Source organism: Vidua chalybeata, chromosome 3 (assembly GCF_026979565.1).
Source record: "Vidua chalybeata isolate OUT-0048 chromosome 3, bVidCha1 merged haplotype, whole genome shotgun sequence".
NCBI lineage: Eukaryota > Metazoa > Chordata > Aves > Passeriformes > Viduidae > Vidua > Vidua chalybeata.
In genome coordinates this window covers 56,917,033-56,930,451 of record NC_071532.1, presented here as the reverse complement: position 1 = coordinate 56,930,451, position 13,419 = coordinate 56,917,033, and the positions used below count along the sequence as shown (strand labels likewise).

The following is a 13,419-nucleotide window of genomic DNA, read 5'->3' as shown; positions in this document are numbered from 1 at the left end:
ATGGACTTTCTGCCATGCTTAAAGCTAGCTACATGCAATAGAAATTGTCAGGAGCTATGTTAGTCATTTTTATAGCCTAAACTATGTTTTGCAAATAGCCCATAAGAATACGCCATTCTGAGTATGATTTATAAAATATTTACCTCCCATGCTTAATCATACTGGCATCTCAGCTAACCATGTACGATGGCAGAGTGTTAAAATATTCTGAAATTATGTCATTGTCTTAATCTTACCTTTTCCTTTCCCTCAGGAGAAGTTCAGCACAATGGCTGCTAGTTATGTGGAGTAAATCCCAGTACACCTGAAAGCCGTGCTGCAATTTCCATGTTATGGGTGGTTTTCAGTAGGCACAGTGTCATGAATAACTGATGGTACACAGGTCTCCTCCAGGATTCTTCTTTTCATCTTGCCAGGTGTCAAATATCGCATCAATTTTTGTTCTTCTGGCTCACACTCTTGCTTCATGTGGCCACCATCAGGTGTGCAGGTCAGGCTGGCTGAGAGGCAGCTCACTTTTACTGCTACTCTCTCAGTTCCCTTTAACACTCACATCTGATCTCTATTTTTTTTTTTTCCAGTAATTGGAACAAAAAATTTTTCTGCATCCAGAGCTGTTTTTACTTTTGATTGTGGGAAATTCCTTATCCTGTGAGGTCTGGACAGTTTCTTTCTATCTGTCTGTAAGCTTATGTTGAAGTAATTACTTTTATACTTCATGGAAACTTCATAAGGCTCTTTTGTGGAGCTGTGCAGTTTTTCAGAAAGCACAGATTTGCCACTGACTGGTTAATTTCCTTTTCTTTCCTGTTCTCTTGCTTGCTATTCTGCACTTCAGTCTTCCTAATATGACTCCCATTGCCATTACTTCTGAATGTTCCTTATTCTTTTTGCTGCTTGTTTCTAATGCTTTCTACTTCTTTCTGTTCTACATCTACTCTCCTTAGCATTTTTAAAGGCAAGCTCTTGATAAGAGCTACCTTCTGATTTGTTGTGATGAGTTATCCTGCTTTATAACAATTGAGGAAAACAGTCCCTGATGACCTTGTTTTGCAGACTTAGGTTTAGGCTTCCCAATGCAGTTAGGGAGATAATTAATGGCATTTCCTAATCTAGATGGTACTGTTCAATGATACTGTAAAAGAATGTCAGCTTTGTCCGAACACTTTGACTTTATGTGAAATCTTTGTCTTGTTGGGAAAGTCCTTACGTGCTGTATTCGGTGTTTGCACTGAAAAGGGCACTGTTTTGTGCTGTGGCTTAGAAGCTTAGTGTTGATAATATAGAGATGTTTTGGTTATTGCTGAGCAGCAATAACCAGCATCAAGGTCTTTTCTGCCCCTCTCATCCCTCCCCCCTCCGACACCACCACCGAGAGGGCTGGGTGCACCGGCTGTTGGGAGGGGACACAGCTGGGACAACCAACCCCGACTGACCACAGGGATATCCCACACCACACAGCATCATGCTCGCAGGTAGAGCTGGGGGAAGAAGGAGGAAGGGGGGGATGTTTGAGGTGACAGTGTTTGTCTTCCCAGCTCACTGTTGCACATGATGAAGTCCAACCTTCCTGGGGATGACTGAACACCTCTCTGCCTATGGGCAGCAGTGAATGAATGCCGTGTTCACTTTGCTTGTGGCATGGCTTCTTCTTTCCCTATTAAATTGTCTTTATCTCAGCCTACAAGTTTTCTCACTTTTACCCTTCCAGTTCTCACCTGAAAGAGAGAGTAAGTGGCTCATGGGGCTTGGTTGCCAGCTGGGTCTAAACCACAGCACTAACCTAGAGCGATGCCTAAAGCTGGAAACAGCTGTGGATCCTTGGCTGGAAGAAGTGCAAGCTGGTACAGGATATGTAAAGACCACTTTTTTACCATGGCAAAAACCTGCAGATATCTCGTGCGGAGCTGAAGTGAAAAAATGAATCATCTGGAAGTCTTACTGCTTCGTCATGTTGTATTTTTATTGTAAGACAATAGGCAACTTTTCTTTTTCTAGTTCAGTAGTTATTTCACCTAATTCAGTAGTATTATGTAAGGAAACATGTTGTCATCTGTTCCTTCTTGATTGTTACAAGGTAGCTGATAAATTTCTGGTTTGCTGTATTTTTCCTGGTTCTTTGTAATGGGAAATTACAAAGAAAAAGAAATTCTTTTTTCCTATGTAGCCAAATGGCACCAAAATCAAAATGCTATTTTCAACATCACACTTAAAAATTAACAAACTTCACACACAACAGAGAAATTACCAAACTGGTTTTGTTGAAAGCATCAAGGCTCAACCTACATTTTCTTTCTTCCTAGTCGCTTCAGGGGAAAAGAACTGAACAAGAAATTTCTTGCATAATGTGATATTTGTGGAGGACTAAAATATGTGGTATACTTTATTCAGGTGATTCTTCTAGATTCCCTTGCTAGAATTTATTGATATATTCTGATGATTCATTTATATATTCTGTCCATGCATATGTTTTTGCTTTTATAGCCACATTCATAAATAGGTTTAGGCCAGTATTAAACTTCTTCTAGGCACGCATTTTATTTCCATTACATTTGTGTGTAAAACATTTTAAGATATCCAAAGTAGAAGAAAGAATTGTACATATTAAGTTACTTAGAAGAAAAGTAACAATCCTTTTTTTTAATAGATACCATGTTGCCCTAGATGTTTTATATTCACAAATTGCTGAAGGAGATAGGGTAGAGAAAAATAAGTGTCAGTATACACATGAAGGCCCAGGTAAACCATTACAGTATTGAATAAATGGTTCAATTAGAGATTCACAGTAGATCATAAAAACCGGTTGCACATGTGGATCACAAGACAAGAAGGAGATCTCCATACTGCACAGTTTTGAATCTGTGATATTACCATCTGAAGTGCAGTAGTCCAGATTTTCCTTTTCTTTTTTTCAGTCAGAGCCAGAGTAAAATGAACAGAAAGTGTACAAATATGATAGTGAATGTGCTAAGAAATATGCATCAGATAGACATGGAATGACAACTGTCTTGAAGAGTTTTCTGGCATTTTTTCGTGTACTGACATGGCATTTAAAGATATGATAGATGTTGCAGTGGGGAAGAAAATCTTTCAGGTCACCCTTACTGAATTGAATAAACATTGTAGTGGAAAATTTTTTAGCAATAAACACTGATATTATCAGGCAGCTATTGCCTTAGGAGCTGAAATAAAGTAATATTAGGAAATGCCATGTGTGTTCTCATCCAAAATAAGATAGAAGGTTTGTCCCACACAAGAGAGAAAATAGTTTTCTCTGATTATTATTTGCCTTAACTTTTCCTTCTCAGTGTTCTAATGTGTGCTCCAGTCTCAGAGCCTGCTCTCTGAAACAGGTGTTGGAGCTTTCTCATGAGCTAAGAATGATTCGTCTTTGAAGCCTTCAATAAAACTAGTTGGAGGGATTTTCTGTGTCTTTTCTTTCTTGCTGCTCCACACAAAGCAATAATGAGGAGACTGAGACTGATGATGGGCAGTGATGCTAAAAGCTTGTTGAGTCCTTTGGACAGTGTGTTTTGTTATCCCAGTGCTACAGGAGGGACATGATGTCATGAGCACGGCCAAGAGAAGAGCGTGATGGCTGCAGTGACTCTGAGTAGACAGGGTAGGAGGGATCAAATCTCTGCAGAATTTTACAAGCCTTATGTGAATGCTGAAACTGGAGGGAAGTATAAGTGGAGTACACAGCAGGAAACTCAGGATGAATAGCAAGCTGAGAGATGCATGGCATGTATCTCATTGTGTCTGCCCATGGAGTTAAAATAGCTGTGCTGTAGGCTTGAAGTCTCCTGCCACAGGGAATAAACAAGGGAGAACCCACAGGCTGGCACATGCAGTGGCTGGATGATGCTTTAGGAGGTGACATCAAATCCAGACACAGAAAAGTACAGAGAAAAGTTTCTCCACACTGAATCCTGCTAAGAAACAGAGGCCAGTGTTGTACTGAAATGCTATATATGCTAACAGATAAATGAACCAGAAGAGAGGTGATAATATGAAGAATATAATTATTGAGCAGAGCTATATTTACAGAGGACCTCAGCCAGGCCAAGGCTAGCAATAGAGATGTTGTTTACTGTTCAGACACTGGTCTGACAGGCTCAGCCTGTCCCCTGGCTAAGGGCAGGTCCATTCCAGGCCAAGCCCAGGGAAAGAAAAAAAAATCAAAATTAGCCAAAACAAAAATTATTGGTTGCATATATTTATTTTCACAAAATAATTACATTTTGCTGTAGCATCTAATTGAGTATAGTCATTGAGCTTAGCATATGTGTTCATCTGAAATACTTGACTTGTAACAAAGAGAACTTTTTTCCTATAAATAATATAAAAAAATTATATCTGAAACACAGATGTCACTCTTTGAGTTAAAAAATAAATCCAGATAGACCAAACCCTCCTCTAATGCATTTAAGCAAATGGGGTTTTTGTTCTAAGATAGAACAGTGGTACCAAGGTGTTCACTCCATCTCCTGCACATAACTGTTAAGTTTCACATCTCTTTGTAGACTATACCTAAAAATACTGATTCTATAAATATTTTAATTTATTCTTTACCTCAAATATCTGTTAACTTGTATCATTAAAATTGCTATCTATTTGTTACAATGTCCAATTTTCAAGAGCCGTATTTTTTATAAAGCAAATTCTTAACAGGAGAAATAAATAATTAAAAGTTACTCCAATTCCAGAGATGCTTTGTATCCAGAGGGAAAAAAAAAATAGTGTGCTCTAAAAGAAAAAAAAAACTAGTTGCTTTGTATTGCATCTTGCTTAGTGGTCTTAGAATGATGGAATCCAAGGTAAGAATTTCATTCCCCTATTCCTGAAGACAATCCTTCAGAATAACCATGAAATACTTCTGTGGAGGTGTTGAAGACATAGAAAATTTATACAGCTTCCATGGAGGTCAGATGTTTTTGTTAAAGAGAAATCCACTGAAAGTTACCAAGTGTAAAGATTTCTAGACCACAGTGTTTCTGAGCTGATAACTGTTGAAGGCTTGGAGAGGATGAGAAAGAAGCATGATACGTGTTTGCTCTGTTCCTTCTCCTCTGTAGGCATCTGCTTGTGAACACTGCTGGAGACAGGATTTGGGGCCAGATGGATACAGCCACAGCCACTCCTTCCCCTTTCCTACCCTTCATATTTCTGAAACTGAAGCAAGGACTCTAGAAATACTTAACTAAACCAGCAGCAGGTCTAGTCTTGTGTATTTAATGAGGCAAGAGTCCAGTTTGGAGAAAAAAATAGGTTGCAATCATGTAATTAAAAATGGAATGTTATATGCAAGGAAGAAGTATTAGAATCATGCAGGCTATCTCAGTACCTCTTCTTTGAATTCAAAGTTTTGCGCCGATAATACTTTTGTTTGAATGTGGATCCTGATGCTTCATCTTTTAGGCTTGTATGAGTCAACTGGAAAAGAAAGTAATTCCATGTGGACATCACACAAGTGCCTGGGCAACCAAATAGAAAGCAAACTGGCTTTCCAGTTGGATGGATTGCCAGAAACCCTGTGCAGTGGATTTTAATGAATTATTTCTGCATGGAGTTGGGAAGAGAAGTTGGGAAGAGAAGGTACACAAATGGCAGGCAGCATTGTATGGTGTGAGCTACACCATACTCAGTCAGCTCACTCTGACTTTCTGCTTTCCCTTGACCTGGTGCCATCTGAGAGTATCTTCTGCTGGCCAGTGCCATCACTGCAAAGTCTGTTCATAAAACCCAGTGTGTGGATCATGCTCTCCCTGAGACTGGCACAGTGGGAGGACTTGAGAAGGAGTCTCTCTGAGGTGCATGCAGAGCCAGACAATCTATCTAGGGTTTTTGGAGGACCCTGCAAAGGAACTGTCCCTCTTACTCTCACTCCACAAAGTGACCTGAGGAATTTTACCAGGGAATGCTGTGGACTTGTGGATTGTTCTCATGCTGGGAAAGGGAGGTTTGTTGTTTGCAGCAACCAGTACAACTGAGAAGCATTTCAGCTTCCCTTAGAGGATTTCCCAGGGTATGCTCCAGGCTAGAAGTAAACTGGGCAATATCATGTTCCTCACCTCTCTGTCCTTGTTGCCACAAGGACTGTTCACAAAGTCTGTGAGTTATAGAGGAAAGTTGCTGCATAAACTCATCACATCATTTTGGGCCTGAAACAGCAGCCTGCCCCATATCATCCTCTTGACCCAAGGAGTAGCTACAAGAGCAATAACTCTTCTGTGTCTACGGAAGTGACTTCTCTCCTTGTATTTCTAGTCACACTTTTACATCCCACAATATTCATTAGTATCAAGTTGATCAGAAGCCTGGTAAAGAGAGGTTTAACAAAGCAAGATCTATACTGGACATTACTTTCCTGAATAATTCCTTGTCTTCACAGCACAGCAAAATTACATCCTTATTGCCCCAGACATTACAAGAGATAACCAAGAGATAGTTGCTGTTCTGAAGTGCCTGTAGTACAAATGTGAAAGCACAACACTGGAGGCAAAATAATACAACTCATTTTATCAGTAGGAAAGAGTGGCACAGAAAAATTAGATGCCAATATTGCATGAAAATAGAACTCTCATCTCTAAAACTCCATAGCTAGTACCTGACCCACAAGACAACCTTTCCTGATCTGGGCCACTAAAGAGTGCCTAAACCATCTGATCTGCACAGTGGTATTCCAGTCTCTCCCACAGTTGCAAATAATTTTTAAAGATGCAAGCTGGTGGAGAATCACATCCTTGTTGTGCAACATTGTCACATTTTCCCTGTCTTGGGGTTTGTTTGGTTTTTTTTAATCATGGAATCATGTGCTTATTAGTTCCCCTTGTACTGCAGCCTGTCTGCACAGAGAACAGTCACCAGGTGCTATGATAAGGAAGAAAGAACATCCCTAAGTTATTTTTATCTATCCACTGGAAAATATTAATAATTTTTCAACTGTTAGATGTTAATTCTTCTTTGTCCTGGATGTTCATCTCATGCCGAGTGTTAATTTTTGTTGCTCTGTGAACTGATCTATGGATTGTTGTCCAAAATCTGAAACATTTGGAGGCATGGCCAGGTGAAAAGCAGTAAGAAGCAAGAAGTCCTAGAGCACCTATTCAGCTCACAAGCATCCTGATTGCCCTGCTGCATATTATTGCCTCTTCAGATCTACTGCCCTGGCTGCATGCATAGTGATCCTTAACCCAAGCCTGTTGTAATAATCTGGATATGTTTAAGCACTGTAAATCATATGCCTTACCTCACCTGAATCACTCAGAGAAGTGGGTTACATGTGTGGTTATAGCAGAAGCACGTGTTGAAGATGCTTCCTGCAATGCTGCCCCTCTCTCTGGTTCTCTGTGTGATTATTGTAAAGGGTTTTGAGGTAAGGGTAGGGAACAGCTTTAAAGGAAAGTCTGGGGGTTTTTAAGTCAGGGCAAGATCTTCCCTAGTAGTTAAGTTTATGGCATTCATCAGTGTTGACAAATTTCCCGACAGTCCCCCAGCCCTCAGCAGCTGCGTGCACACACATGACACTTGTATGTGGATATCACACTGACTTTTCCCCCGGCCCTCCCTCACAAGGTGTCCACAGACACCCTCTCCTGCACTCCCCATTGACAATGGGGTGCAGTTCAGCTGATGTGTCATTCCAGCAGCACAGTAGATCTCTGCCCTAAGAGAGAAGCAGATGCCACTCATCTACCGCCTGAACCAGTAGAGGTGACAAGCCTGGGACTGGAGTTTCAAAGACAGAAACTGGGACAGGGGGAGGGGCTGTCACGGATAAAGGTTTTGATAGAGTGAGGGACTCAGGAAGATGTAGGAGTAACCTCTTCCTTCTCCCAAGTCTTCTACAATGGCACAATGCAATGCTTTAATGTAAGGAGGAAGGTGTAGAAAGAACATTTACCTTTCTGAGATCTTTTTTCTACATGAATTCCCATCCAATCCTCTGTCTAAACCTACAATCTTCCTTGTTCCAGGACTGGCAATCTTTCAACAAAGGAGGGGTGGATTGTATTTTTCTTTCCCCAGTTAGCTATTAAGTGTGCCAATGGAAACTTGGCGGGAAGCTGAAGATGCTGCTTTTGCTTGTGAGGGGAGCTCTCAGTTCCTGCTGAATTTGGAGCTCCATGGGGGCCAGAAGCAAATGTGTGTCTCTTTGAAAGTGCCACAGTGCTCTGTCTCACAAGATCTCCTATGTTCTGTGTGGTAAAGCTCATCTGGCCCCATCATTTCTTTCCTGTTGTCCTCTGCACTCTGCAGCTTGGCTATAGTTGGGCAAGTGACCCTGGGAATTAAACTCCACAAAATACCAGCCCCAGTACCCTGGCATACAACAGATGGAGGCAGGCAGCTGGAACAGTGTGGCTGGTGTGTGGCTCCAGTCATTCATTGTGTGAGGCACCTTTCTTTTTTCTGTTTTTCCAAAGCTGGTTGTTATAAAACAGAGAAGCCACACAGAGAATATACATTCTCCAAAGAGATAAATACTACATATGTGGCTGGGACAGCAAATATTGGGACTGACTTTCTCATAGACTCCTTGAATATCTAAACATACAGGAATGCTGACATTTTTGGGGATAAGCCCGCCCCACCCTTCATAATTAGGGCAAAAGCCCTCTGTGAGTTGGCAACATCGCTGTGTTGCCAGATACTCCTATGTGTCAAGTACCGAATTATCCAAGGACCCAGAGACAGCTCGGTGTCAGTGGAAATTATGCAACATATACTTTGAAAACAAATTCTGAAGTTTAACAACAGATTAATTAGGCCATTTAACATATACTTAAATGTCTTGCTTAGATCGAAGTTACACCGTATGTGCTTGGCTATGTATGGGGACTTACTGTCACACGTGGATTTCTTCCTCTGTTTCCCCCAGGGAGCAGCTCTTTTGCGCACTTAAGCGAGCTGGAAACAGTTGAAATTAAATCCCAGTATGTAATGTGAATCCTGCGTTTAGTGGGTTTGACTTTTAAAAATGTGAACGCACACAGGCCCTGATGACTTCAATAGCATTTATGGGTGCTCGGTGCTTTTATAAATGTCACACTATTTATAACATATTTCTGTGTCCTTTTTTTATGTTCTCTGTTGGCATATCTGTTTTTCACTGTGGTTTCTTTGATTGGTATAGTCACATCAGGATGTAGCATGTGTTTGAATAATTAAGAAAATACAAATTTAAAAAAAAAAAAACAAATAAAAGTTATCTTTATTCTAGTCCATGTTTTTCCACTGCTCAACCACCAAAGATAACAATACCATTTCACCTCTGCTTTTTACATTCTATGAAAAATACTTTTAGTTTTGCAGTGGTTTATTAAACGTTCCACATCCAATTATTTGCCCCTAGAGTTTCCCCCCTAAGCTTTAGAAAATTGTTTCAGCTATATCCAAACTCATGCCAACTTCCTGGCTTCTTGGCCGCAAGCCATCAGTGAGAGCTCTGCTAAGAACCACTTTGAGGCTCTCCTTGAACCTGTTCTTCTTGCTGCTTCCTACAAAGAAGTAAACCAGGGGGTTGATGCTACTGTTAACGGTGGAGAGAACAATGGTGACGTGGTTCTGCTGGCTGAGCAAAGATGACCAGTGGTGGTAATTCAGAAGATACAACAGCCTCATAGGCATGGCAAAGATGAGGAAGACAATGACTGTGACCACAATGATGATGTAGAGCTTTGACGAATGAGGTCTCAGGGAGTTACGGTGAATCCTGATAACCAAGATCAGGCTGGACAGAATCATTAGAGGAATGAAGATCATGAAAGTCAGGATCCATGTGAAGATGAGCAGTGCTTGGCAATGGTTGCCGTCGTCAAATTGTTCCTTGGTTGAATCATCTTTGCATGCTAAATATTCAGCTACTGTCATGAAAAAAGACAGAGTCCACAGAATCGCACACACAATTGCCGATTGGTGCTGTGACCGGTGGCATCGGTACCAGATGGGGTAAACAATAGACAGACACCTCTCAATACTGATGGCTGTCAGGAGATAGAGACCAGTATTATAGCCAAGAAGGAAGACAATAGATAGTGTGGTGGTTACATAATAGTAAAAACCATATGCAAATCCAAAGCCAGCAATGTACTCAATTGACAGAATAAACGTACAAAGCAGTAAGGAGATATCAGCAATGGACAAGTGTGTGATGTACGCAGTGAATGGGTTTCTTTTGATCTGGAAGCAGAGGCACCAGAGGACAATTCCATTTTCACAAAAACCCAGGAAGGAGATGATCATAATTACCCAAAGTGGGGTCAATATCTCCCAGACCCTTTCCTGTGTAGAAATGTTTCTGTGCATTGAGATGTTCTCTGTGCCTTCGCTGGGATGAAACGTTATGTTTGACTCATCCATGGGGAAAGCTCAAGTTTGGATAGCACAGCTCTTCCTTCTGTAAATATGTATAAAAATATACTGTGAGCATTGTGTGCTCCTCCCCTCCCCCTTTTCCTTCTGTTTTGTGGACCCTCAATTTCTGGTCTTACATGAAGGCCTTGGAAAAAGGAACCAACTTTGATATACTGATGCTACCTAAAACCCAGTTAGAACTGCTCTTGGCAATGTTAAAGATCACTAAGCCCATCATGCTAGCAGAAATCCTGACCCGCCTTCTCCGAGGGGCTCAGCCTGTTAGTGCTAAACCACAGCTAAAGAGATTCTCTTAAAGAGCTCTTGGACAAGCAATGTCCCCATCACATTGCACAGTTTCATTATATAGTTGTGACAAAAGGCATTGGTAGCTCTTGTTAGAGCACTAGATTGTTCCCAGAGAGGTCTCTTCAGTTCCTCTTGAAGTTAATGGCATTAATTTTAAGTTAAATTTATGTATTTCAAGTGAACTTTGCTCATAGGTTTTTTTGGTTTAAAAAAAAAACATTGATACCAACATCAGTTTTCCAGAAAGGGATTTAATTAAGTAAAAATAATTTGTAGTTATTCAGCATTGTATTTCCTCCAAGTACAGAGGTGGAGGGAAGGCAAAATGGCACTGTTTTGAGAGAGCGATTTCTTACCTGCTTTAAGTGCCATTTATCACAGCATAACATAATTTAAACATGTTCACACACTCTAAACACTTAACATGACTTGCAAGCATAATAAATCTAACCCATCACGAGGAGATGTTGTTCGTCACATTGTGTTCATCATCATCATCATCATCACCACAATCTGTTCAGATCCCCTGCCATTGTTATAATGGTTTTAACTGTTGTTTTGCTGAGTTATGGGGTAAAGTCTCCTTTTATCTCAAAACAGAGAGTTGGTAGCATTGGCTTCTGCTGATTTTCATACAAATATTTCACACCCCATTCCCTGTTAACTTCCCAGCTGCCCTGTGATGATACACAGTCACATTCAGGACACTTTTGGATTTATTGATGTTAACAGGGACTAACTGTTGACAATAAGCTTACCTAGCTGACTTGGTTCATCCATATAAGTTACCTTGTTCATTAACATGAAATTTACCTGTACTGTTAAGTAACTGTAGTTAAGAACATCAAATGCAAAGTAAAGAAATTTTACTGGGGCAATTTCTTCAATGATTATTTAAAGAGAGCCATTCACCCCAGTCATATTTTTTTCTCTCATGAGCCTTACTTTTCCTGGTTTTAAAACAGCTCTTTAAGACAGGATATCACAGTCTAAGAATGAACATTCTGTAAACAGCCTGGGAAGCTTCAGGCCTTGCTGGCATTTAAACCTGTGCAAAAACATTAATGATGATCCCACCTGTATGCTGACCATGCCACCACCTGAGACAGTTGAAGGCAACAAACAACATAGCTGGAGATGTGGCAGGGGAGAGTGAATGCAACAAGTAAATGCAGTGACCAGAATGTGTGGCAAGCCTCCCAAAAGCACTGCTCTGCAAAAACGGCAGAGGGAAGGTGCTCAAGCGGGAAGTGCAGGAAGGTGCTGCTGGAAGTACAGCAAAGGTTCACAGAAAAAAAGGAGAGGAGAAGCTATCTTCTTCAAGAGTTAAAACAAATAGGAAAGGAAAAAGAGAATTAAAAGACTCAAGTATGAAAAAGCGACAGAGTATGAAAATATTCAAGCAAGTTCTTGATTTGTATCACTGTAGGAAAGGAGTTTTCTCTCTGGAGAGTAAAACAAAGAGGAAAAAATTTTCAACTTACTAAGGTCATTCCCTCATGGCAGCATTCAGAGATGAGGATGGAAAGAATCCTCTTCTTCCAGATACATCCATGGTTTGTTCAGATTTCCCTGAGGCTGTTGAAGAACTTTCTTGAAGAAGCTGAAGTTTACCTTCTCCAACCATTTGCCTTCGGTAAGAGGGGGAGCAAATAGTGACTCTGACCATGACTCAAAAAGAAGTGTGCAGTCCTCCCATTGCTCCAAAAGTCTGAGGCATGCCAAATAAAAGGTCCCAGGCTCATCATCTGAGGCTGAGCTTCAAATGGCATCACTCAGTAGCTGGCAACTCATCTAGCCGAAAGCCTGGGATTTAACTCTTGTGGGAACTGAAGGGCAGTATATGGAAAGTTGTCCTGAGCTGCTACAATACCAAGAGACCTAGTTAAAACAAACAAACATGAAGGGAGTAGAAAATCTATTTGGGGATGTTAAGATCCAAAGAAAAAAAATCTCAGTTTAGAACTGTGCCACCACATGCTATCTAAAAAAATAAAAGTCAGTGTGCAAATTTGGTTCATATTTTTTGATATGAGAAAACAAGAAAGTGAGAAGGACAAAGAGAGAATGAAAAAGAAAGAAACAGAAAAAAGATAGGTGTGGAAAGAAAAGGAAAGAAAAGGAAAGAAAAGATTACAGAGCAAAGAAATATCCCATCATTGTGTTAATTTCATACATCCATTCCTCTAGGTAAAATCTATATCTTGAGATTATTCTACAAAAAAAAAAAAAAAAGGAAATTAAAAAAAAAAAAAAAACAGCCAAACACAAAAAACCTTTCAAGAGATTTAAACAGTCTCCCCTGAAAAGTTTGAACAAAACTAGGAGCTTGGAAAGTCTCCTGAGGATGCTCCCTGATTTTACCCCAAGTATTAGGTTGTTTTTATATCCAGATATTAGCAGAACAAACATTCTTAGCCAAATAAGGAGAGAGTTTGCTTGGTCTTCTCCTTTAAATGTTTCACTAAAACTACCAAATCCCCAAACAGGAAGAGCAACTAAGGAATGTGAGAAATAAATGACCCCAAAGGGAGGGTCAGAAAAACGTTAGGAAAGGAACAGAGTGAAATAAAACAACTTCTAACTGGGTTTTGTTGGCTTAAATTGTAATCTACCTTACATTCAACACCTATGGGACCAAAAATTTCAAGCTACCTCTGAAAAAGGAAAAAAACCTGCTCCTTTCCCCAAAAAGGAAATATGCATACAAGTAATGAAGGAGTCATTACAGGAATATGTTAACATGTCAAG

General features: G+C 40.3%; 1 protein-coding gene across 1 annotated transcript; it reads right to left on the bottom strand.

The window, feature by feature from the left end:
* Positions 1–9,375: 9,375 nt before the first annotated feature.
* On the bottom strand, positions 9,376–10,365 carry MAS1 (MAS1 proto-oncogene, G protein-coupled receptor). Its single transcript, XM_053939410.1, has one exon. The coding sequence runs from the start codon at positions 10,363–10,365 to the stop codon at positions 9,376–9,378; it is 990 nt and encodes a 329-aa protein (XP_053795385.1).
* Positions 10,366–13,419: the final 3,054 nt, after the last annotated feature.